This window comes from Schistocerca piceifrons, chromosome 4, assembly GCF_021461385.2.
Source record: "Schistocerca piceifrons isolate TAMUIC-IGC-003096 chromosome 4, iqSchPice1.1, whole genome shotgun sequence".
Lineage (NCBI taxonomy): Eukaryota > Metazoa > Arthropoda > Insecta > Orthoptera > Acrididae > Schistocerca > Schistocerca piceifrons.
The window spans coordinates 727,031,136-727,056,139 of record NC_060141.1 but is presented as its reverse complement, the minus strand read 5'-3'; the positions used below and the strand labels follow the sequence as shown (position 1 = coordinate 727,056,139).

Below are 25,004 nucleotides of genomic sequence, written 5' to 3'. Positions count from 1 at the left end.
CAATGGAGTAGAAGGAGTTGGCCAGTAGTAAGTCTTTCAGGCTCCTTTTAAACTGATCTTTATTTCTAACTAAATTTTTTATGTTTCCTGGCAAATTATTGAAGATGAGTGTTCCTGAGTAGTGGACCCCTTTTTGAACTAAAGTAAGTGCTTTTAAGCCCTTGTGCAGATCATTTTTGTTCCTGGTATTGTATGTATGAACTGAGTTGTTTGTTGGAAAAAGAGATATATTATTTACGACAATTTCATTAAGAAGTAAATATACTGAGAGGCAGTAGTTAGTATACCCAGTTCTTTGAAGAGGTTTCTGCAGGAGATCCGTGAATTTACTCTACAAATAATACGTATTACACGCTTTTGGACCTTGAAAACTTTTGTTTGACTTTAAGATTTACCCCAAAATATTATCCCATATGACATTATAGAATGAAAGTATGCAAGCTTTTTCATTTTTATGTTGCCTATGTCTGCTAACACTCGAATTGCAAATACAGATTTGTTAAGGCCTTTCTGCAGTTCTGTGGTGTGCTCCTCCCAACTGAATTTATTATCAAGTTGTAATCCCAGGACTTTTAAGACTGTCAACCTCGTATGTATGGTTCCATTTTTTCCCCCCACTTCTTTTCCGCATGTGCACACAATGCAATTGGAGTACGTAGAACTGCTGCGGTTAATAACAAGTTGTTGTCAGCCATCTTGAACTTTGACGAAAAATTTGATGACAGTGTAATACCCCTTGTAGCGCTACGTCAAAGCTCTTTGTCAAATATATTGGACGGAATATTGGATCAAATCTTTGACAAAGAAATTTGATAGTGTAATACCGGCCTTACACTGTGCTACTACTCAAACGTGACCCAACTACGCATGCGCATGAGCCCGCTCGTAACTGCTAAAACAAATCGAATGTAAACAGTTGCGACTTCACGCTCATTGGAGGCAATTTGTTGTTATGAAGCACTGCATAGTCTCACTAAAGCCTTTGACACATTTTCAATTGGCAGACGCTTGCATGAGCACTGTGTGTCGTTGTTGTAAATGGCGCCTTTCCTTTGCAATTTATTTTCGTTTTTTTCTCTCGTTTATGTTATATTATTTAAGTATTATTCTGCAGTAGCGAGATACAATAATATCCTTTGTTAGAGTATCAGTTCTCACCAGACAAAAATAAAAAAAAAAATTAACTGAAAACTAAAACAATGAAAAATTCCTGGAATTCTAAAAATATCCCGGGTTTTTCCCGGTTTTCTCCCGGATGAAAAAATTTCCGGATTTTTCCCGGATCTCTCGATTGTCCACGACAAAGAAACTGACAAGAAACTACAATGAAGTGTAAGAAATATCTGCAACACCGTAACAAAGAAATTAGTAGGAAACAACTTCAGTGAAGACACACATTATCAAAAAAAGATTTTTTTAAATAAAACGTGTCCAACTTAAAAGTTGAAGCTCTCCTTTACTGAGAATATGGTACTACTTGGTAGTAATCAACAGAAAAAAATCACACTTACCTGGACTGGCATTTTTGAAAATAAAATAAAATTTCCCTAAATCATAAAAAATTCAAAAGAAGACACTAAAAGAACTTAGATATGTCCAAACAGAGGATACCGCAGTAATCATAAAGCAATTATCTTCCAAACAAACAAAAAAATAACTCTTAACAAAATATCTAGAAATGTTACAGACATACAGCGATTAAAAAAATTTCCAATATTCACATCTTCTAAATGGTGTTCACAGTGTCATCTTTCGAGGCCTGTATCTCAGAGCAGGAATTTTTTCGCAGAAAACAAAAAATGTGTTTCTTACTTACTCCTTAATGTTAACATATGCTAAATGGGAGATATGATACTGCCTGAAGAGTTCGACAGAGCACTGAAAGACCTGAGTCGAAACAAGGACCCGGGAGTACACAACATTCCATTAGAACTACTGACGGCCTTGGGAGAGCCAGTCCTGACAAAACTCTACCATCTGGTGAGCAAGGTGTATGAGACAGGCGAAATACCCTCAGACTTCAAGAAGAATATAATAATCCCAATCCCAAAGAAAGCAGGTGTTGGCAGATGTGAGAATTACCGAACTATCAGTTTAATAAGTCACGGCTGCAAAATACTAACGCGAATTCTTTACAGACGAATGGAAAAACTAGTAGAAGCCGAACTTGGGGAAGATCAGTTTGGATTCCGTAGAAATATTGGAACACGTGAGGCAATACTGACCCTACTGCTTATCTTAGAAGCTAGATTAAGGAAAGGCAAACCTACGTTTCTAGCATTTGTAGACTTAGAGAAAGCTTTTGACAATGTTGACTGGAATACTCTCTTTCTAATTCTGAAGGTGGCAGGGGTAAAAAATAGGGAGCAAAAGGCTATTTACAATTTGTATAGAAACCAAATGGCAGTTATAAGAGTTGAGGGGCATGAAAGGGAAGCAGTGGTTGGGAAGGGAGTGAGACAGGGTTGTAGCCTCTCCCCGATGTTATTCAATCTGTATATTGAGCAAGCAGTGAAGGAAACAAAAGAAAAATTCGGAGTTGGTATTAAAATCCATGGAGAAGAAATAAAAACTTTGAGGTTCGCCGATGACATTGTAATTCTGTCAGACACAGCAAAGAACTTGGAAGAGCAGTTGAACGGAATGGATGGTGTCTTGAAGGGAGGATATAAGATGAACAGCAACAAAAGCAAAACGAGGATAATGGAATATAGTCAAATTAAGTCGGGTGATGTTGAGGGTATTAGATTAGGAAATGAGACACTTAAAGTAGTACAAGAGTTTTGCTATTTGGAGAGCAAAATAACTGATGATGGTCGAAGTAGAGAGGATATAAAATGTAGACTGGCAATGGCAAGGAAAGCGTTTCTGAAGAAGAGAAATTTGTTAACATCGAATATAGATTTAAGTGTCAGGAAGTCGTCTCTGAAAGTATTTGTATGGAGTGTAGCCGTGTATGGAAGTGAAACATGGACGATAAATAGTTTAGACAAGAAGAGAATAGAAGCTTTCGAAATGTGGTGCTACAGAAGAATGCTGAAGATTAGATGGGTAGATCACATAACCAATTAGGAGGTGTTGAACAGGATTGGGGAGAAGAGAAGTTTGTGGCACAACTTGACTAGAAGAAGGGATCGGTTGGTGGGACATGTTCTGAGGCATCAAGGGATCACCAATTTAGTGTTGGAGGGCAGTGTGGAGGGTAGGAATCGTAGAGGGAGACCAAGAGATGTTTACACCACGCAGATTCATAAGGATGTAGGTTGCAGTAGGTACTGGGAGGTGAAGAAGCTTGCACAGGATAGAGTAGCATGGAGAGCTGCATCAAACCACTCTCAGGACTGAAGACCACAACAACACGCTAAATTCAATAACCCCTCATTGACCATCTCAAAAACGCTGAAAGTCCGGTTGTTGCCTGTCCTTCTGTCAGCGACAATCCTGTACGCGATGACATTGTTCCTGTTATCGGTCTTCACACTACCAGCCCTGCCGCAGCCAGGTTGACACGTCTGTCTGTTTTTTTTTTATTTATTTATTTACACGTCAAGTTCCGTAGGACCAAATTGAGGAGCAAATCTCCAAGGTCATGAAATGTGTCAGTTCATGAAATTACAACATAAAAGTAATAACAGACAAAAATAAATGTTCATGAACCTGAAAAAAGTCAGTCCATAAGGTTAAGTAAATGCTATCAGCAATACAATAAGAGTCAGCTTAATTTTTCAAGGAACTCCTCGACAGAATAGAAGGAGTGCCCCACGAGGAAACTCTTCCGTTTCGATTTGAAAGCGCTTGGATTACTGCTAAGATTTTTGAATTCGAGTGGTAGCTTATTGAAAACGGATGCAGCACTATACTACACACCTTTCTACACAAGAGTTAAGGAAGTCCGATCCAAATGCAGGTTTGATTTCTGCCGAGTATTCACCGAGTGAAAGCTGCTTATTTTTGGGAATAAACAATATTGGTAACAAACGACAATAAGGAATATACATATTGAAAGGCCAATGTCAAAATATCCAGACACATGAACAGAGGTCGACAAGAGGTTCGTGAACTCATACCACTCATTGCCCGAACCGCCCGTTTCTGAGCCAAAAATATCCTTGTAAAATGGGAAGTTACCCCCAAAATATAATACTGTACGACATAAGCGAATGAAAATAAGCAAAGTAGACTAATTTTTGTGTATAAGTATCACTCACTTCTGAAACCATTCGAATATTAAAAATGGCAGTATTAAGTCTTTGAACAAGATCCTGAACGTGGGCTTTCCACGACAGTTAACTATCTGAACACCTAGACATTTGAACTGTTCAATTTCACTAATCATATGCCCGTTCTGTGAAATTAAAAGGTCAGGTTTTGTTGAACTGTGTGTTAGAAACTGTAAAAACTGAGTCTTACTTTGATTTAATGTTAGTTTATTTTCTACAGTCCATGAACTGAGGTCATGCACTGCACTATTTGAAACCGAGCCAATGTTGCACACAACATCCATTACTACCTAGCTAGTGTCATCAGCAAACAAAAATATTTTAAATCAAAGAGCAGCCGACCAGTTGCAAAGGATAAAGTGATCTTTACCTAGGTTTCAATAGATAAGGAACAGGAGTGGCCCTTACACTGATCCCTGGGGCACCCCCCACTCAGATCCCAAATCACAGCCATTATCAACATTGTTAATAATGACCTTTTGCTACCTGTTGCTAAAGTAAGAGGTGAACCAATTGTGAGCTACTCCCCGTATTCTGTAATGGTCCAACTTCTGGAGCAATATTTTGTTATCAACACAATCAAACACCTTGGTTAAATCACAAAATACCCCAAGCGTTCGAAACTTTTTGTTTAGCCCATCCAGTACCTCACAGAGAAAAGAGAATATACCATTTTCAGTTGTTAAACAACTTCTAAAGCCGAACTGTACGTTTGATGGCAAATCGTATGATATAAAATGATCAATTACCCTTACATACACAGCCTCTTCAATAACTTTTGCAAACACTGATGGCATAGAAATAGGTCTAAAATTATCTACATTATCCCTTTCTCCCTTTTTATAAAGTGGCTTTACTACTGAGTACTTTAATCACTCAGGAAACTGACTATTCCTAAAGGAAAAATTACAAATATGGCTAAATACAGGGCTAACATGTGCAGCACAGTACTTTAATATTTTGCTAGACACTCCATCATAACCATGAGAGTCCTTAGTCTTCAGTGATTTAATTATTGACTCAATCTCCCTCTTGTCTGTATCACAGAGGAGTAGGCCTATTTCAGACATCAATCTCGGAAAGGCATTTGCCAAGGAAGTTATACGATTTCCTGTAGAAGCTAATTTTTTATTTAATTCACCAGCAATGCTCAGTAAATGATTGTTAAATAATGCACATATATCAGATATATCAGAAACAGAAATACTGTTACTGCGAACTGACTTTATATCGTCAACCTTGACCTGCTGACCAGACACTTCCTTCACAACTGGCCATATGGTTTTAATTTTATCCTGTGAATTAGCTATTCTACACTCCTGGAAATTGAAATAAGAACACCGTGAATTCATTGTCCCAGGAAGGGGAAACTTTATTGACACATTCCTGGGGTCACATACATCACATGATCACACTGACAGAACCACAGGCACATAGACACAGGCAACAGAGCATGCACAATGTCGGCACTAGTACAGTGTATATCCACCTTTCGCAGCAATGCAGGCTGCTATTCTCCCATGGAGACGATCGTAGAGATGCTGGATGTAGTCCTGTGGAACGGCTTGCCATGCCATTTCCACCTGGCGCCTCAGTTGGACCAGCGTTCGTGCTGGACGTGCAGACCGCGTGAGACGACGCTTCATCCAGTCCCAAACATGCTCAAGGGGGGACAGATCCGGAGATCTTGCTGGCCAGGGTAGTTGACTTACACCTTCTAGAGCACGTTGGGTGGCACGGAATACATGCGGACGTGCATTGTCCTGTTGGAACAGCAAGTTCCCTTGCCGGTCTAGGAATGGTAGAACGATGGGTTCGATGACGGTTTGGATGTACCGTGCACTATTCAGTGTCCCCTCGACGATCACCAGTGGTGTACGGCCAGTGTAGGAGATCGCTCCCCACACCATGATGCCGGGTGTTGGTCTGTGTGCCTCGGTCGTATGCAGTCCTGATTGTGGCGCTCACCTGCACGGCGCCAAACACGCATACGACCATCATTGGCACCAAGGCAGAAGCGACTCTCATCGCTGAAGACGACACGTCTCCATTCGTCCCTCCATTCACGCCTGTCGCGACACCACTGGAGGCGGGCTGCACGATGTTGGTGCGTGAGCGGAAGACGGCCTAACCGTGTGCGGGACCGTAGCCCAGCTTCATGGAGACGGTTGCGAATGGTCCTCGCCGATACCCCAGGAGCAACAGTGTCCCTAATTTGCTGGGAAGTGGCGGTGCGGTCCCCTACGGCACTGCGTAGGATCCTACGGTCTTGGCGTGCATCCGTGCGTCGCTGCGGTCCGGTCCCAGGTCGATGGGCACGTGCACCTTCCGCCGACCACTGGCGATAACATCGATGTACTGTGGAGACCTCACGCCCCACGTGTTGAGCAATTCGGCGGTACGTCCACCCGGCCTCCCGCATGCCCACTATACGCCCTCGCTCAAAGTCCGTCAACTGCACATACGGTTCACGTCCACGCTGTCGCGGCATGCTACCAGTGTTAAAGACTGCGATGCAGCTCCGTATGCCACGGCAAACTGGCTGACACTGACGGCGGCGGTGCACAAATGCTGCGCAGCTAGCGCCATTCGACGGCCAACACCGCGGTTCCTGGTGTGTCCGCTGTGCCGTGCGTGTGATCATTGCTTGTACAGCCCTCTCGCAGTGTCCGGAGCAAGTTTGGTGGGTCTGACACACCGGTGTCAATGTGTTCTTTTTTCCATTTCCAGGAGTGTATTTGCATACCACATACTCTTTGCCTTCCTAATAACATTTTTAAGCACCTTACAATACTGTTTGTAATGGGCTACTGTAGCTTGATTATGACTACTTCCAACATTCTGATATAACTCCCGCTTTGTTCTACACGATATCCTTATTCTACTAGTCAGCCACCTGCGCTGCCCATTACTGCTAGTACCCCGTTTATAATGTTCTAATGGAAAGCAACTCTCAAAGAGCATGTCTGTGACATTATTCCCTTCGTAAGTCCTTTCAGTGCTGTCCCTGTATTGGATGGCCCTCCTAACATCGCCGGCCCTGTCAACACTGACCTCATCTATCTTGACAGTGTGCTCAATGCCGGCTCTGCTGTGGTTGGTCCACTTGCCACTGCCTCTGCCCACACAACCACTCCAGTTGTGGTTGCCAGCCTTGCCAACGGTCTCATCATCTCAACCTGTGCCAATGATCCTGTTGTGTGTTCTTCTGGACCCTGGATTGTGCCCTCTTGGAAGTTGCACCACAAGCCCCTCACCATGCCCAGCCAGCTCTGACATTGCTTTCAGAGGCCACATGCTGTTCCCCTACATGGACACAGGGTATTGTTACTTTGTGGTCACTTTTTGGTGCTGTTAAGCCATTTCAGGTTTATTTTCATCTGCTTGGTGCTGAGCTCTTGAAAAGTTTCTGTGCATGTTCATCAAAGGACAAAAAATTGAGTCTTGTTTTGTTAGTAACGAGTTACTCTTACAAAGTGTCTCATCACTTCTCAGAGAGACTTCACACTAAACAGTAACAGTCTCACTTCCTACGGATAATCTAGGAATTATCTTTACATCTTTCAATTTTGTCCCATTAAGATTGACGAGTTCTATCTGCAAGAGACTCTTGTATCTAGTTGCAAACCTGGTCCAATACTCAATAAGCTCATATTTTTTTCATTAAATGGCAGTGCAGAATGGTCTTAAGTCATGGAACATGACATCAACATGAGTGACACTGTCTACATCACTATGGAACTCATGGAGGTATAGAGGGAGTTCAGTTTCACAAGATTTCTGTTTGCAGAATCCATGTTGATTTTTGTACAGGAGATTTTTGTTCTCCAAAAACATCATAATTCTTGAGCATAAAAGATGTTCCTTAATTATAAAACACATTGATGTCAATGACATATCTATTTCACATAGTCTTTGTAGAATTTTATAGGTATGTCACCTGGCCCTGATGCCCTTCCACTACTAAGCAATTGTAGCTGCTTTTCTATTCCGTGATTGGTTGCCTCAATATCTGCCATTTCGACATTTGTACGACAATGAAAGGAGGGCCTGTGTTACGATCTTCCACAGTGAAATAATTTTGGAAGACTGAATTCAGTATTTTGGCTTTCTTTCTGCTATCTTCCATTTTGGTGCCAGCAAGGGCCAAGTGAATGAACAGATGATTTCAGACTGCTTACTGATTGTACTTAAGACCAAAACCTCTTAGGGATTTTGCTCAACAAAATTTTAATTTCAAAGTCACCGAACGCTTCTCTCAGTGCTCTCCTTATGCTCATTTTAGCTTTGTTCAACTTATTTGTGTAAGCTAGGTTTTGACGTCTCTTGAATCCGGGATGAAGCTTCCTTTGTTTACAGAACAGTTTTCTAACACAGCTTTTAAACCATGTTGGGTCTTATCCATCCCTTGAGACCCGGTTTGGAACTTACTTATCATACTGAATGATGCTTTTGAATTTTCGTCCTCATCACTGAATATCTTGTACTGACTGACCAGAAACTACTATTTGTATCCTGTAACTCTCGCTAAGCAAAAGTATCTTCCTAGTTTTCTTAAAATGCCTGATATCACAGTCTTATGATCACTGACACAGTCCTCTACATTAATTGATTTGAGAAGTTCAAATCTGTTTGTTGCGAGGAGGTCTAATATGTTACCTTCATGATTTGGTTCTTTATCTGCTCAAGTAATTTTCGGGCAAGACATTCCAAATAACTTCACACGAATCCATGTATCTGGCACAAGTTTTGGTAGCATGACTCTCCCAATCTAGGCCTGGCAAGTTGAAGTCGCCCCCCCACTGTAGCAGTATCAGCAGGGAAGTTTATATCTGGTAAGTTTTCTCTGAAGCACTTTACCACTAAGCTCCAACCCAGACAGTCTATAAAGGTATCCAATTACCATTTCTGAACAAACTTTCACGCTTAACTTGAACCCAAGTTAATTCATATTCAAGTTCTGTGATAACCATGCTAGATAATATCAAGTTCTTTACAACAATAAACACATCACTACCATTTGCAATTAACCTTATGATAAATATTCTTATCTAAATGTGAGATTTCATGGCTACTTCCATTTTAAATCAACTTTCTTTTCCTAATATTATCTGGTCATTATAGCCTCTACTGCCAATTGTTAGCAATGACTCCTTTGCACCGGCTATACCGCCACCCACAGAACACTTTGGGCTACTGTGGGGACCCCTTTCATCCTGGTGGGTTTCGACAAGTCCTGAGCTGCTAACACGGCAGGCATGGCCTCTGCTCCTGATGGCTTCAATTCTGTGACTCTTCCGTAACTGAGGTCCCCCTTCCGACTTCTATTTTTCCTTCTATTCTGTCCTTTTTGGCTTCTCACTTCCCTCTCCCCTTGTTGCCCACTGTTCCCAAGCACACTTCTGAGTGCCTTGACACACCATCGTGCCCACTGCAGCTGAACACACTCATCGTCAGTCTCTTCTGCCTCCTCGCACCTTACACTTTCCACACCTTCCTAGGACACAGACCCTGCTGCCTTGATGTCAGCACACGCACACACCCACTGCTCCAAGCGACCCCCCCCCCCCTCCCCCGTGGCCTCCTAGGAAGTGATAAGAAATAACTGCAACATTGTAACAAAGAAATTAGCAGGAAACAACTTCAGTGAAGACATACATTACCCTTGAAAGTTAAAAAAAAAAGATCTTTAAAAATAAAAGTTGTCCAACTTAAAAGTGGAAGCTCTCTTTTACAGAGGATATAGTACTACTTGGAAGTAATCACCAGAAAAAAATTTAACTAATCTGGACTGGCATTTTTTAAAAAAAAATCTCTAAATTATAAAAAAAAAAAATTTCAAAAGAAGACAGTAAAAGAACTTAGATGTGTCCAAAAGGTGAATACAATTGTAATCATAAATCAATTATCTTTAAAACAAAAAAATTCTATCAAAATATCTAGAACTGTTACAGACATACATTTTTTAAAAAAATTCTGATATTTTCATCTTCAAATTGGTGTTCACAATGTCATCTTTGGAGGCCTGTATCTAGGGGTGAGAATTTCTCGGAGAAAACAAAAAAATACGTATTTCTTACTTACTCCTGAATTTTAACATATGCTAAATCCTATAACGTCAGAGACTTTGCTTGAAGTGATACGACTTGTACCATTAACAAAGTTTCAAGAACCGGCCTTAAATGATTACTCTGGGGATGCACGACCCCTGGGTATCGCTCTCAATGGGATCGTGAGGATAAGATCAGAATTACTCCACGCACAGAGGCCTTCAAACGATCATTCTTCACGCCCTCCATAAATGATTGGAACATAAGAAACCCTAACAACTGCTACATACCGTCTGCCATGCACCTCACGATGGTTTGCGCAGTATAGATGTAGCTATAGTTTAGCAATTGTATTACTAAGACCTTGTGTATAGCTTTAGCTAAATCAAATACTGATGACGGAACGCAAATAAATGTAAACAAGTATAAATCTACAGTAGGTCAATTATAATTAAGTTTACTCACTATCTGCCTGTTCTGTGGTCATATTTACGATCCCATCCAGGGGGTAATGGCCCTCCATCCGCATTCTCCGCCATTGATTTGCTCTTTATCCTTACCGCTGTGCACAATGCCTACGTAAAACACGCCACGACAGTGTCCGTCACAACAATTGAGGAAACAGTGTGATTATCCGTCAAAACAAATCTTCGTGATATCTTCCCTATAACCAAAGCTATAAACCAGGAAAACATTCCACACGCCCGGCATTAGTTTTTATACAAACATGTAACTGTGGTAGAGACTGTTCTCTTTAATTTCACATTTCCATCTTCAGCTTCTTCATTAAAAAAAGTAAAATATGTGAAACAGTCTAATTTTAACTGCTGTGGTGTAATATTATCTTTGAGTAAATTGTCCATATTGTGGCTGTGCCGAACAGGCGAACAGTGAGTATCCCGATGTTTGTGTCATGGTGAGGTGAAATAAATTCACTTAAAAATGGCTGACGGTGCGGGAAATTGGTGTCTTATTGAAAGTGACCCGGGAGTGTTTACGGAGCTAATAAAGGAATTTGGTAAGTAAACCGTACGATTTTTGTCACGTGCGTATATTATTTTCAAAATCTATACTTGCGATATGATTACAATTCTTTTTCACGTTTTCAATCACTTGATGCATGTTGCAGTACACTTATTGTGTCTACCATGAAAGAGTGAAATATAGGCGTACAGGAAAGTTTAATACTATTTTGAGACTCCTCTGTAGTTTAATCATCCTATGTCGTCAATCTTTCAAATCTGATATTTGTAACAGTTTTAACATTTGGAAGTCGGTTAAGATTTGTTTGTGAATTACAAGCGATTTATCCAACGTTAAAGAAGTCCCTATATTTGTTCTTATTTTGAAGCTTAGTACGTTATTGTATCTTACTAAAACTAAAAAAAACTCCTAAACTAATAAATTATACTGCAAGATTTCGAATTTTACCTTGTACAAAAATTGAAAGACTTTTAGAAACAAACGATGTGCATGTTTCTAAGGTATTTTGTGTTAGCATGAGCTGAGCTCTTTCAGTTTTAACCCAGGTTAACCTATTCTCATTGTCACCAAGAGCGTTTATCTGCTTCCTAATTTTTATTATTTTGTGAAGTCTGGAAACTTGTTCTTATTTAATAGTTTACAAAAATTAATTTTAGGATGGGAAAGACATATTTAGATGCAGATACTGGAGACGGATGCACAGTAACGGAACTTACAAACCAACATTGTTCAAAACTGCAGCCTGAACTGAATTAGGTGAACTAACAAAACGGTTTATGTTTTCTGATGTATCACAGAGAGAGAGCAAATTCATTAATGCAGATGCCAGCTTCTAGTAGGTGGGGAAAGTGAGGAGTAGAAGAACTATAGTTCCTTAAAAGAAAGACCAGTCCAAGCAGTTCCTCCCATAATAGTTAATTTGAACTAGTTTGTGAACTACACATCGCTAAGTTTAACGAGTGTGTGTAAAACTTTAGCAGAAATTATTGACCAAGGAGGCAGAAAAATATCTTTGTGTTCAGATTCTGAGAGATTAAAATATATTTTGTAACCTTATGTCATCATTGAATTAATATTATTAATAGGTTTTTTCACTCCACGTGATTACATAATGATATGTAAAACAAAGGAGTTGGTTTTCTAGGTGTGTTAGTAGTTAATGCAAAAGCTCGGTGATTAGAATTTTTATTTATTTTTTTATTCATTCTTATTCCATTCAGTGCAGCAGTATAGGTTATGTCACATACATTACAGAAATAATACAACCTATAGAAAGTATTGTTGAACAGGAGGTCAATCGTGGCCTGATTAATGAAACCATTCCAGCACCCGTGTTAGTAACTTGGGAAAGCCATGAAAACTTCCAGTGAGGATGACTGGATGGGCAATGAACCTTGCAGTTGCAGCAAGTGAGACCAGTCCATTAACACTAGTTTAGACATCTTACTCGCTAGACCTATATGATTTGGAAAGAAAACCAGATACTTGTAGTCAGAGGAGCTTACAACATGCACAGTAAATATAAGCAGTGATACAACGATAATACATAACTTTGTTCAGTTACACTTGAGGAACAATGTAAACACATGAGTACTTTCCAACACTATATCCAGCACCACTTATTGTGCAACAGAGTTTCTTCTCTGAGGAGAGGTGTATTGCAATGCGTCTGAAACGGAAAACAGAACATCAGTGGCAGAAACATTCTTGTACAAAGATACACACAGCATAGATGTTCACCTGCTAAAAGATTAAAAAGTACTTAGCAATAAGCAAGGACCTAGTTACACTGTAGAAACATTAGCCAACTAGAAATGTTCTTAACTCTGTTCTAAAAGCCGTTTCCTTCTCCAGCCTGTTCATGTATGTTCACAGTGCATTATGAAGAATGACACCAAAGTGACTCACACATTTGAGTAAGAGTTATTTTTACTCACTCTACATGGAGGGACCCACAGTTTGAATGTTAAATCTATGGTAATCACTATTAGTTTACAGGCCTCCAGGATTAGCTCTCGTCAACATCATGTTTGTATATGTCACAGGGAGGGTACTGTAAGCATATGCAACTTTTTAAGTAGGGGCTTTCAGCGAATCATTGTAAATCTGTGTGACAAGATTCGAATAGCCTTTCACTGTAATGTAACAAGTTCATTTAATTTATTATTAATTTTACCCCAAAAACTATTCTATAAGGTACAAATGACTGGAAGTAACTGTAAGTAAATCATTCTGCCAACTTCTAGATACTTCAGAACTGATTCTCAGAGCAAAACGTGCAGATCATAGTTCGTGAGAGAGTTCTATTATATTGTTTACCCAGTTTGTCTTGATCAGCATACACTCCTAATAATGTTATGCATTGTAGCATTCTAACACATTTCCATCCAGCACCAGTTGGAGATCTCTGTTTTAATTCTTTTCAAATATAGCAATATCTTACATTTTGCTGGCTTACCTGTGACCTTTATGCCTCATCGGCCAATTTCATTTCCACTGCACTTCTCACCTCCTTCAGTATCCTGTCCCATGCGTTTCCTTAGATGGTATCATCTACCAAACCAACTTCAAACTGCAACAACATGCCAGACTTCACCTCAAAAAGCTGTTGCACCTTCTCTGAAACTACCTCAACAGTGGTATTTCCTGTCCCTCTGCAGCTCCCTAAACAGCCACACCATCAACCACCACCACTATCCTATAAACCTCTCTTCTGAAGCACTCTCCCCTCCCAAATTATCTTTATTATCCAAGGCCTCACTTTCAGCCCTAAATCTGCATTTAATCATGCTGCTTTGCAACCCAGTTCCAAAACTTTTCCATCAGCAAAACTGACGTTAGAACTCTGCCTTGAACAGGCTCATCATTCTCTAAAAGCTGATGAGTCTGTCACTATCCTCCCAGCAGACAAAGGATCTACCACTGTGGTATTTGACCGACAGGAGAGAGAGAGAGAGAGAGAGAGAGAGAGAGAGAGAGAGAGAGAGAGAGAGAGAGAGAGAGAGAGTGTGTGTGTGTGTGTGTGTGTGAAGGTCTTCACCAGCTGTCTGACACCTCTATGTACAGCATCTGTCATCAAAATCCCTGTGATTCAAACTGACCTGGAGTCCCTCCTTATGACATCACCCCAACCGTTTATCATCTACCTAAGCTCCACAAATCCAATCATCCTGACTGTCCCATAGTTGATGGTATCAGAGCACCTGCTGAACATATATCTGCCTTAAATGATGAACACCTGTGACCCATAGTACGAAGTATTCCCTCCTATATTAAGAACACCAACTATTTCCCAGATCTTTTTAAATCCACGCCCACCCCACTCCCACCATAAACCTTGCTCGTCACCATTTACACCACTCCCCTCTGTATCAACACCCCTCACACATGTGGTCTGTCTGCTACTGAACATTTCCCGAGTCAGCACCCACCTGATTCCAAACCTGTGACATCTTTCCTGCACACCTTTATCAACTTAACAACTACTACTCCATTTTTGAGGGGCAGACATATAAACAGATCAGGGGTACAGCCATGGAACCAGGATGGCTCCTTCGTATGCCAGCCTTTTCATGGGTTTCTTGGAGGGGCTTTCCTGGGATCCATCAGCCTCAGTTTTAGGTTTAGATACATTGATGACATATTAGGGGTATGGACTCGTGGTGAGGCCGTCCTGTTAAAAATCCCTGGAATCTCTAAATACGTTCTCCCAATTAAAATTCAGATGATCCTATTCCGAATTAGTATGCCACTGTCCTTGATGTTGATCTCGTCGTCGCTGAAGGCCAGCTACACACATCTGTTCAGATTAAACCTATAAACAATAGCGGTACATAAATATTGACAGTTGCCATCCTTTCCATGTGAAGCATTCCCTCCCATACAGTCTTGGCATTCGAGGCAAACGTATTTGTTCAAATGCAAATCTTTACAGCAGTACGCCACCATTCTTGCCTCAGCATTCACTAGACATACTTACCCCACCAGCCTAGTTCAAAGGCAGATTTCCTGGGCTGTCACATCCAATTCTGGTACTACTGTTATGTAAACACTGTTTGGCATTTTACATTAGCATGACTACCACCAAGTTATCAATTAGGATGAGTAGGTATAGGCAGAGGGTGTATACTGGTAATACATTGTATCCTGTTGGAGAGCATGCACTTCAACATGACAGTCATGACCATCTACATCTACATTTATACTCCGCAAGCCACCCAATGGTGTGTGGCGGAGGGCACTTTACGTGCCACTGTCATTACCTCCCCTTCCTATTCCAGTCACGTATGGTTCGCGGGAATAACGACTGTCTGAAAGCCTCCGTGCGCGCTCTAATCTCTCTAATTTTATATTCGTGATCTCCACGGGAGGTATAAGTAGGGGGAAGCAATATATTCGATACCTCATCCAGAAACCCACCCTCTCGAAACCTGGCGAGCAAGCTACACCGCGATGCAGAGCGCCTCTCTTGCAGAGTCTGCCACTTGAGTTTGTTAAACATCTCCGTAATGCTATCATGGTTACCAAATAACCCTGTGAAAAAACGCGCCGCTCTTCTTTAGATCTTCTCTATCTCCTCCGTCAACCCAATCTGGTACGGATCCCACACTGATGAGCAGTACTCAAGTATAGGTCGAACGAGTGTTTTGTAAGCCACCTCCTTTGTTGATGGACTACATTTTCTAAGGACTCTCCCAATGAATCTCAACCTGGTACCCGCCTTACCAACAATTAATTTTATATGATCATTCCACTTCAGATCGTTCCGCACTCATACTCCCAGATATTTTACAGAAGTAACTGCTACCAGTGTTTGTTCCACTATCATATAATCATACAATAAAGGATCCTTCTTTCTATGTATTTGCAATACATTACATTTGTCTATGTTAAGGGTCAGTTGCCACTCCCTGCACCAAGTGCCTATCCGCTGCAGATCTTCCTGCATTTCGCTACAATTTTCTAATGCTGCAACTTCTCTGTATACTACAGCATCATCTGCGAAAAGCCGCATGGAACTTCCAACACTATCTACTAGGTCATTTATATATATTGCGAAAAGCAATGGTCCCATAACACTCCCCTGTGGCACGCCAGAGGTTACTTTAACGTCTGTAGACGTCTCTCCATTGATAACAACATGCTGTGTTCTGTTTGCTAAAAACTCTTCAATCCAGCCACACAGCTGGTCTGATATTCCGTAGGCTCTTACTTTGTTTATCAGGCGACAGTGCGGAACTGTATCGAACGCCTTCCGGAAGTCAAGAAAAATAGCATCTACCTGGGAGCCTGTATCTAATATTTTCTGGGTCTCATGAACAAATAAAGCGAGTTGGGTCTCACACAATCGCTGTTTCCGGAATCCATGTTGATTCCTACATAGTAGATTCTGGGTTTGATACTCGAGCAAAAAACATGTTCTAAAATTCTACAACAGATCAACGTCAGAGATATAGGTCTGTAGTTTTGCGCATCTGCTCGACGACCCTTCTTGAAGACTGGGACTACCTGTGCTCTTTTCCAATCATTTGGAACCTTCTATTCCTCTAGAGACTTGCGGTACGCGGCTGTTAGAAGGGGGCAAGTTCTTTCGCATACTCTGTGTAGAATCGAATTGGTATCCCGTCAGGTCCAGTGGACTTTCCTCTGTTGAGTGATTCCAGTTGCTTTTCTATTCCTTGGACACTTATTTCAATGTCAGCCATTTTTTCGTTTGTGCGAGGATTTAGAGAAGGAACTGCAGTGCGGTCTTCCTCTGTGAAACAGCTTTGGAAAAAGGTGCCTGTTTCACCACATGTGCCACCTGGGTTCTTCCCTTAGACACCAATTTCTCAGACCTCCACAGATTGGCACTTGCGCTGCAGCATGTCCTTGGCTTTCACCACCCACCTTTCCTTAATTTATGTTAATTTCTTCAGCCTCAGCATTTCTCCACAGTAACCATTCCTATCTTCACTCCATTTTAGTTTCCTACATCTTTCTTATTCTGACCAGTCTGTTTTTCGCTTCAGCCTTCTATCACATATAGTGCTCTTAAACACTGGAAAATCCAGGTTGGAATGTAAAAATATGATGAAAAGGATAGTTGCTACTCATCATATAGAGGGGGTGTTGAGTCGCAGAGAGGCAAAACGAAAAGACTGTCAAATAAGTAACCTTTTGGCCAAAAGGCCTTCTACAGTGGTCAGTTTGTGTGTTTTGTCTAATGATGAAGAAGATCATTTGGTCGAAAGCTTCCTTGTTTGACAGTCTTTTTGTTGTGTGTATCTGTGTCTCACCATCTCCGCTAAATGGTGATTAGCAGTCTACCCTTTTCTAGTATTGTCATTGGACCAAAGGCAATAGTAGACCCTTCTGCATTTTGACACATTTCTCTCAGCTCATGTTGAATTTTCTAGTTCAGAAGTCATCTTCACTGATGGCTATAAGGTTGATGATCACGTAGCCTGTGCCACCTTACATTCTGGGGGGTCACTAACAGCACTCCCAACAATACAGACACAGTGTTTTTTTTATAGCAGAGCTGTTATCTGTTAATCAAGCCATCTGTATACTTGCACTCGACTCCACAAGAATTTCCCTATCTGCAGTGAGACTCTAAGCAGTCTACAGGCCAAGAACATCTTCTCTCTGACCTCCAGATTACTGAGAGCCCCATTGCGTTCATGTGTACCCCAAATCACATTGAGATACTGGAGAAAAAGCTTGTTGATCAGTTATCAAAGGAGGTTACCATGATGGAAATTTTACAAATGTGGGGGATACTGGAAACCAACTTAGGTTTGGCACTAGGTCTTCAGTTTTAGGAGTCTTGGAGCAGAGAATGGCACGCCGTGGGCACTGGGAATGAACTAAGAGCAAGAAAAGGTCTGCAGCCACATGACAACCTTTCCTCCACCTTTCCCAAAGGGAATCTGCTGTCCTTTACCAGTTCCATATTGATCTCAGCTTATGACCAATTTCTCAGGTGAGATGACCCCAACCTGTTGTCATTTTTTTTTAAAGTGGCCAAACTTCACTGCTTTGCAGCCACCACTGAAGCTCTGAATATTCATTACCTTTGCTGCTGTTAGTTGATGACTTCCACGTGGCACACATAGTCATGTTTTATCTTAGAAAGAAGTTTATTCACCAAAATTTGAAATTTGCACCATGGTCTTGTTACCTCTTTCCATCTGGGATGGGAGGCAATCTTGGCAGCTGCAGAAGTTGAGCTCAGGCCACAGGAATTGCACTAGGGATGCTCTAGATGCTTTTGGCTGACACATTTCCCCAACTTGACTGTATTTTACCACTTTCTTATTGTTGATTTTGCTGACCTACTTTTTTACTTGGTCCTATCCATTAGATCATACTGCAGGAGAAACAGATTGACTTCCCACATTTTTCTTATGAAGTCCTTTAGGTTTTGATTGTTAAAGGGCAAAGGTATTGAAGACTTCACGGTTTCATTTCATCTTCACCAATTAGTTAGTCTTTCTGAAATTGGTTGTAATTTTATTTATTTTTTTCCCCTATAAATATATAAAATTTAAATTTGGGTTAAGGTCAGAAGTTAAATGACCAAGCAAAACTTCTGTTTCCATTATTCACAACAAGAGCAAATCACTTGTTAAATGACTAATTATATACACCTCAACCATAATATCATTGCTAAAATTTAATAAGTTTTTTGGATGATAAAACTCATCTGCTACAATTTCTGCATATGTGATGAAACAGGAGTGTACACTGCCATCTGACAAATTAAAGTACATCGTCATTTACATTTTGTTTTAAACTGCAGTGGTTGCTGAAATGTGTATCATGGATTGTGTTACAATAGATACTAGTTAACATTATTAATAATTTTTACAGGTGTTAAAGGGGTCCAAGTAGAAGAATTGTGGAGTCTAGATGCAGAACAGTTTGAGAATTTGAAGTAAGTTGTCTTGTTAAGCTGTATGAATATTTCACTAATTATCCATTCACTGTGTCATGCGGAAACACCTAATTGTAAGTGTTTAATTTTTAGTTTTTAATTTTGTAAGTAGGTGTTCTGGTTGTTACACAGTTGTATGATGACTGCTCCCACACAGCTTGTATACAAAACGAGCACAAGAAATTTATCATTATTAAATAATGTATCTCATTCTTAAAGGTGAGGATGAAAAGATGGTCACAAAGTAGACGAGGCCCTGAACAGCAGGCAGGTGAAAAGAACGAAGTTCCTTATGTCTTGGATAATATCGCCTTTCAGAGGGGTGTGAATGCGTGTATGGATTTGTTAGCTCTTAAGTAGTTTTATCTAACAGGTTAATTATTTTCAGTGTTTTCTAAATGCCTATCTTCATATAAACGTATCTTGGTGTTTCCGTCACTCTTAAATATGAAATTGTCCTTTCCCAGTCAAGTTAAAGGATACATTAACAGGGTGTATACGACCCGGGAGATCCAGGAAAAACCCGGGAATTTTTCATTGTTTTATTTACCAGTTAAATTTTTGTTATTTTGACCGGTAAGAAGCATACTACTGTATCCTGCTTCTGCAGAATAACACTGCAGTAACAAAACATGAATGAGAGGGGGGGGGAGACGAAAATAAAACTTAAGTCACAAAGGAAATGTACCATAAACAACAACAAAACACAAGCGTATGCCAACCAAAGTGAGTCAAAGGCTTAGGAAGAATATGCAGTGCTTCCTAACAACAAATTGCTTCCGATGAGCATGACGTGACAACTGTTTACATTTGAGCAGTTGTGTGCGGGCTCTTGCGCATGCACAGTTGAGTCACGTATGAGTAGTACCTCCTCCCGCATCTGGCTACAGATGTGTGGCTGGGCGCCACTATCTAAATTGCTCCGGTTCGGAAATATTGTAGATCTGGGGCTGATGCACAGAGTAGTCTGAGTTGCAGTGGGTAGTCTCCATGTGACCTGTGTTTAGGTTTAGTGAATTTGCTGTTTCCTCTTCGTTTATTGCTCTCACATTAAATGAAAACAAAATGGATTTCTGTGGCTGGGAGCTACTAAACGAATTAAAATACATTTGCATAATTACCAAAGGCTAAAATATGTTGTTAGTTTCAGGTTTTATTTCCACCTTTCTGGCAGTCAAGCATTAATCACCTTGCAGAACAATGAAGTTATTTTTGTCGGTTTGCTAAAGAGATTTGGCTTTTATTAATCTTTTGTGCTGAGGCAGTCAATTTATTTGAAACGAAGTGTTTAATTTTACACTGTTGGCTAGTTTCAACTGTTCGCTGCATTTCAAGTGCACGTTTTCCATCTTCTATCTCGTATGGCATTATGCCATAATAAAGAACCAAACATAATACAGAACTGGTACTCAAGAAAATTTACACCCAAATCTGGACATACAAATGTGCACTTTAAGCCGAATTATGCATTTTAGCATGATTCACGAAATTCTGATGCTCTTGAAGTATCCTTTGATGTCTTGTTTCTTTTATGACATAATGCAAGATCTTTTAATGTTTTACACGTACGAACATGCGGGCTTCCTGTGTCATCATAGCTGCGCAGGCGCAGTGACGCCTGTTATCTGGCGCTCTCTGGCAACTGCTGAAACGAACAAATTTCTAACAGGTCACAGGAAAATATTGCAAATGGTGGTTTGAAAAGTTTTACTTTCAAAGTAAATTTCCTTTTACGAAAGATAACCTATGTGCGAGAATATACAATGAATTTCTTAAATCGCAGAGCTTCTGACTCTCATTTAAAAATCAACTCTTTGAGGACGACCATCTAGAAGAGTTTCGAGCCGAGAAGATCAGACATATATGTCGTTATTAAAAATTTTACTGGCACATTTGTTTTATGTATCTTAAAGTGTAACACGCGCAAAAAGATCAGCATTATATGTGGAAGCTTAGCTTCTCTTGCAGCTTATTAATCTTAGATACCGATATTTGTGAAAGCTTTGTTTTTCTTGTAGCAACACTATGTATATTAATTTAAACCATTAACTCTTCTTTTTTGTGTGTTCGCACTACTTAAGAGTGATCTTGCTATTGGTTGACTACATCACGTGTCCTAGTCTGTCATCAGCTGGCGAGATCACGTGACATGAGCTACGACTGGCTTACAAAAGCACGTCGCAATCTCGATTTCATCGCTTCAGAAAGTAACATGCAGAGTTTGGTGGAATTCGAATTTATACCTCCATAACATGAAAAAATGCAGCGTACATGTTGCTGCACATCAAAGAGCTTTCCAGAACATGTGTTTCCCCCCTGGGTTTCGTTTTCTAAACTGCTGGCAAAAAACCATAAACATTCTAAGGATTGATAAGTTTTACAGTGACGAGGAAAAGTATACTGTCACTTAACGCAGAAAAAGTGTATTTTCACCCGGAAGAAAGTGTATTTTCAAACGGGAAATCCGGGAAAAATCCAAGATTTTTTTTCCCCCCCTTGCCCATGTGTACACCCTGATTAACATTTTTTTAAAACTCATACACAGGTGATAGAGCTGTTGTATAAGAGTTTAAGATTGACATAATACTGCCTGTAAAAAAATAAATAAAAATTACCCTTTTGTCATAGGGATTGAAAGTTTGGTTTCAAAAATGTCTTCATTAAATGTTTATGGCTTCAGTAAATGTCTTCACTAAATGTCTTAGAGCACCAGTATACCAAGGATTTTTGTACACCGCATTGCTGGGTTTGGGTATCAGAAAGAAACAAAATTTAAAGATGAAATGGTAACACACACACACACACAAAGATGTGGAAGTTCAGATGTCAGAAAATAGTCATGCTGTAGTGAATATGGTCCTGCCCAGTAAAATGTTGTGGTGCTACCAATCTTTGGGTTGGTGAACACTATTAATTGGAAAAAGCACAAGGAAACAAAGGAAGCCACACAGAATATTTTTAAGACTGTGCTTCACCCAAACACTAGAATAACTTAGTTTTTATTCTTAGACATAAGATGATTGCCTATTGCAAAGCAATATGGACTGATATGATATCATTGAACTATGAAAGAGAAATTAAGTAGTTAGACTGTATGTGAGTTATAACATTATCAAACAGCAAACTTGACGGTATTGTCCCCTAGGTAAAAGGTAAGAATGATTGACATGGAACTGTCTAAAGACAGGGACGTATGAAAGTGATCCTGTTCACATTCATATGACGTTATCAACAGGCTTCGACATTAACCCCTCAAGAAATCCTGCTGTATTGTAGGACACTAAAGTACCCATGATTATAAAGGGAAAATTAATTTTTTACAATATTGACATCAGTTACAAAACAATTTCACTTTCTCATTTTTGTCTCTCCCACCATTTCTAAGACTCCAAACCATCCTCCTCTCTTACCATGATGAATCCTATCATATATTACATCCATTCTTTTCAAAAATATGCCTTTGCACTATCAAAATTAAGGTCCCATATCCTGTTGGTGGATGTAATCCTACTCTACATTAGCCTCTTTTTACATTTCAAGTACAGAACTCTCTTGCACTTACCTAACTAATCTGTGACATGTGTGCCTCATTTGCCCAGTTTCCACTTCACCAGACTTCTCCATCTTACAAAATCCTGCAGTTATCTGCCCCTCATGTTTCCTTGGACGGTACCATCTGCCAAGCCAACTTTAGACTGCAGCAACATGCCAGACTTTATCTCAGAAAGCTGTTACACCTTCTTCTAAACTACCTCAAAAGTGGCGTTTCTCTTCCTGTCCCTTTGCAGCGCCCCAAACAACCACACTATCAACCTCTTCAACAAACAGGGCTTGGCAAACCACCTTAACATTGCATACCCTTCACCTCTGCCTCCCAGACCAGTCATAACTCATAATCACAAGAACCAGTCACAACAGTACAGTGTTCTCAACCTCTCATCCAAAGCACTCTCCCTCCCTGAACTATCTGTATTATCCAAGGGCCTCACTTTCAGCTCTAAACCAGCATCTAACCATGCTGTTCTGGTGAAGAACCCATTTCATTTACAAACAATGTCAGCTGGGAATACCACTTTGCAACCCAATCCCAAAACCTTTCCAGCAGCAAACCTAACATTGAATCCTGCCTTGAACAGTTCTGACCACGATCCCGACTTAATCCACCACTATTACCTTAGAATAATCCCTTACAAGCCTTGCAAGAATTCTCACATCCAGCATTGCTTCACAACCTTTCCTCAGGTCTCTACAGCATGACCCGAACTTGTCCTCAGCAGGGCTCCAGCTCTACATTCCCTGATGACTCCGTCATCATCATCCTCCCAGCAGACAAAATATTTACTGCTGTGGTACTTAACCGACAGAAGTTTGTTAGCAAAGGACTATGCCAGCTGTCTGACACCTCTACATACGGAGTCTGCCACCAAGGTCTCATCCCTGTGATTCAGACTGACCTGCTGTCTCTCGTAACAACTTCAGGCCCCTCACAAGGACTTACAACTCAATCCATAGAACTTCTTACCCCCACTCAAACCCCGCACCCCCACCTTTTACCCTCTTCCTAAGATCCACAAACCCAATCATCCTGGCCATCCTACAGTTGCTGGCTTCAAAGCACCAACCGAACGTTTATTTGCCTTGCAACTGATAGTACAAAGACATCCCCCTGTATTAAAGGTACCAACCATTTCCTAGATCATCTGAAATCTGTGCCCATACCATCCCCACAACACACTTTGCTTCTCACCATTGATGCTGTTGTGACTTGGCCAGACAGCCAGGCCACTGTGAGGTAGCCGAAAGGCACGCGTTTAAGCTCACGCAGGCTGGCGTGAGGTCTGGAACATTACAAGGAAATGAGAACTTAGAAAAACGGACACAGTTGCTGTAATACTTAACTTTAATCCATAATTGGAGAACATCGGTCTGACTGTACATGCATCCCCAGATAAATAACAGTCTCAATATAAACTGGTAATGGCGCCTTGCTAGGTCGTAGCAAATGACGTAGCTGAAGGCTATGCTAACTATCGTCTCGGCAAATGAGAGCGTATTTGTCAGTGAACCTTTCCTAGCAAAGTCGGCTGTACAACTGGGGCTAGTGCTAGGACGTCTCACTAGACCTGCCGTGTGGTGGCGCTCGGTCTGCAATCACTGACAGTGGCGACACGCGGGTCCGACGTATACTAATGGACCGCGGCCGATTTAAAGGCTACCACCTAGCAAGTGTGGTGTCTGGCGGTGACACCACAGATGCCATCTCCCTCGGTCTGCTGCTGAACATTCACTCAGTCAGCGCCAACCTGATTGAAACCTATGATATCCTTCTTGCTCATCCCTAAATACCTTCTCCCAATTAAATTTTACACGGTCCTATCCCGAATCCCATGCAACTTTCCTTGAAGTTGATCTCGTTGTCACTGAAGGCCAGCTACACACATCTGTTCAGATTAAACCTATTAACAAACAGCATTACTTAAATTTTGACTGTTGCCATCCTTTCCATGTGAAGCTTCCCCTCCCATACAGCCTTGGCATTGGAGCCAAATGTATTTGTTCGGATGCGGCAATACACCACAACTCTCACTTCAGCCCTCATTGAACATAATTATCCCAGCAGCCTAGTCCAAAAGCAGATTTTCCAGGTCATCACAACCTATCCTGGTACTGCTGATTCCTCCAAAACCAACTTCGGAGTGCACCACTTGTCACCCAGAATTGTGCTGGTTTTGAATGTATCAATCAGCTACTTTGACAAGGCCATGACTTCCTAAAATTGTGCCCTGAGATGAGGTCGTTCTGTCTGAGATTTTGCCCACCACACCTAGA

At 40.8% G+C, this 25,004-nt stretch overlaps 2 protein-coding genes across 3 annotated transcripts in view; one reads left to right on the top strand and one right to left on the bottom strand.

The window, feature by feature from the left end:
- The window catches only part of LOC124794620, a 191,198-nt gene extending 179,939 nt beyond the window's left edge, over positions 1-11,259 (bottom strand). Inside the window, exon 1 of one of the 2 annotated variants that reach the window (XM_047258110.1) lies at positions 10,736-11,259. In XM_047258110.1, coding sequence (XP_047114066.1) covers positions 10,736-10,809 — 74 coding nt within the window. In that variant the 5' untranslated portion in view covers positions 10,810-11,259. The remainder of the gene's footprint in view (positions 1-10,735) is intronic. The other variant, XM_047258111.1, reaches the window with a different exon arrangement.
- The window catches only part of LOC124794621 (ubiquitin carboxyl-terminal hydrolase isozyme L5), a 73,070-nt gene continuing 59,040 nt past the window's right edge, over positions 10,975-25,004 (top strand). The window contains exons 1-2 of the mRNA XM_047258112.1: positions 10,975-11,288; positions 19,112-19,175. Coding sequence (XP_047114068.1) covers positions 11,213-11,288; positions 19,112-19,175 — 140 coding nt within the window. The 5' untranslated portion in view covers positions 10,975-11,212. The remainder of the gene's footprint in view (positions 11,289-19,111; positions 19,176-25,004) is intronic.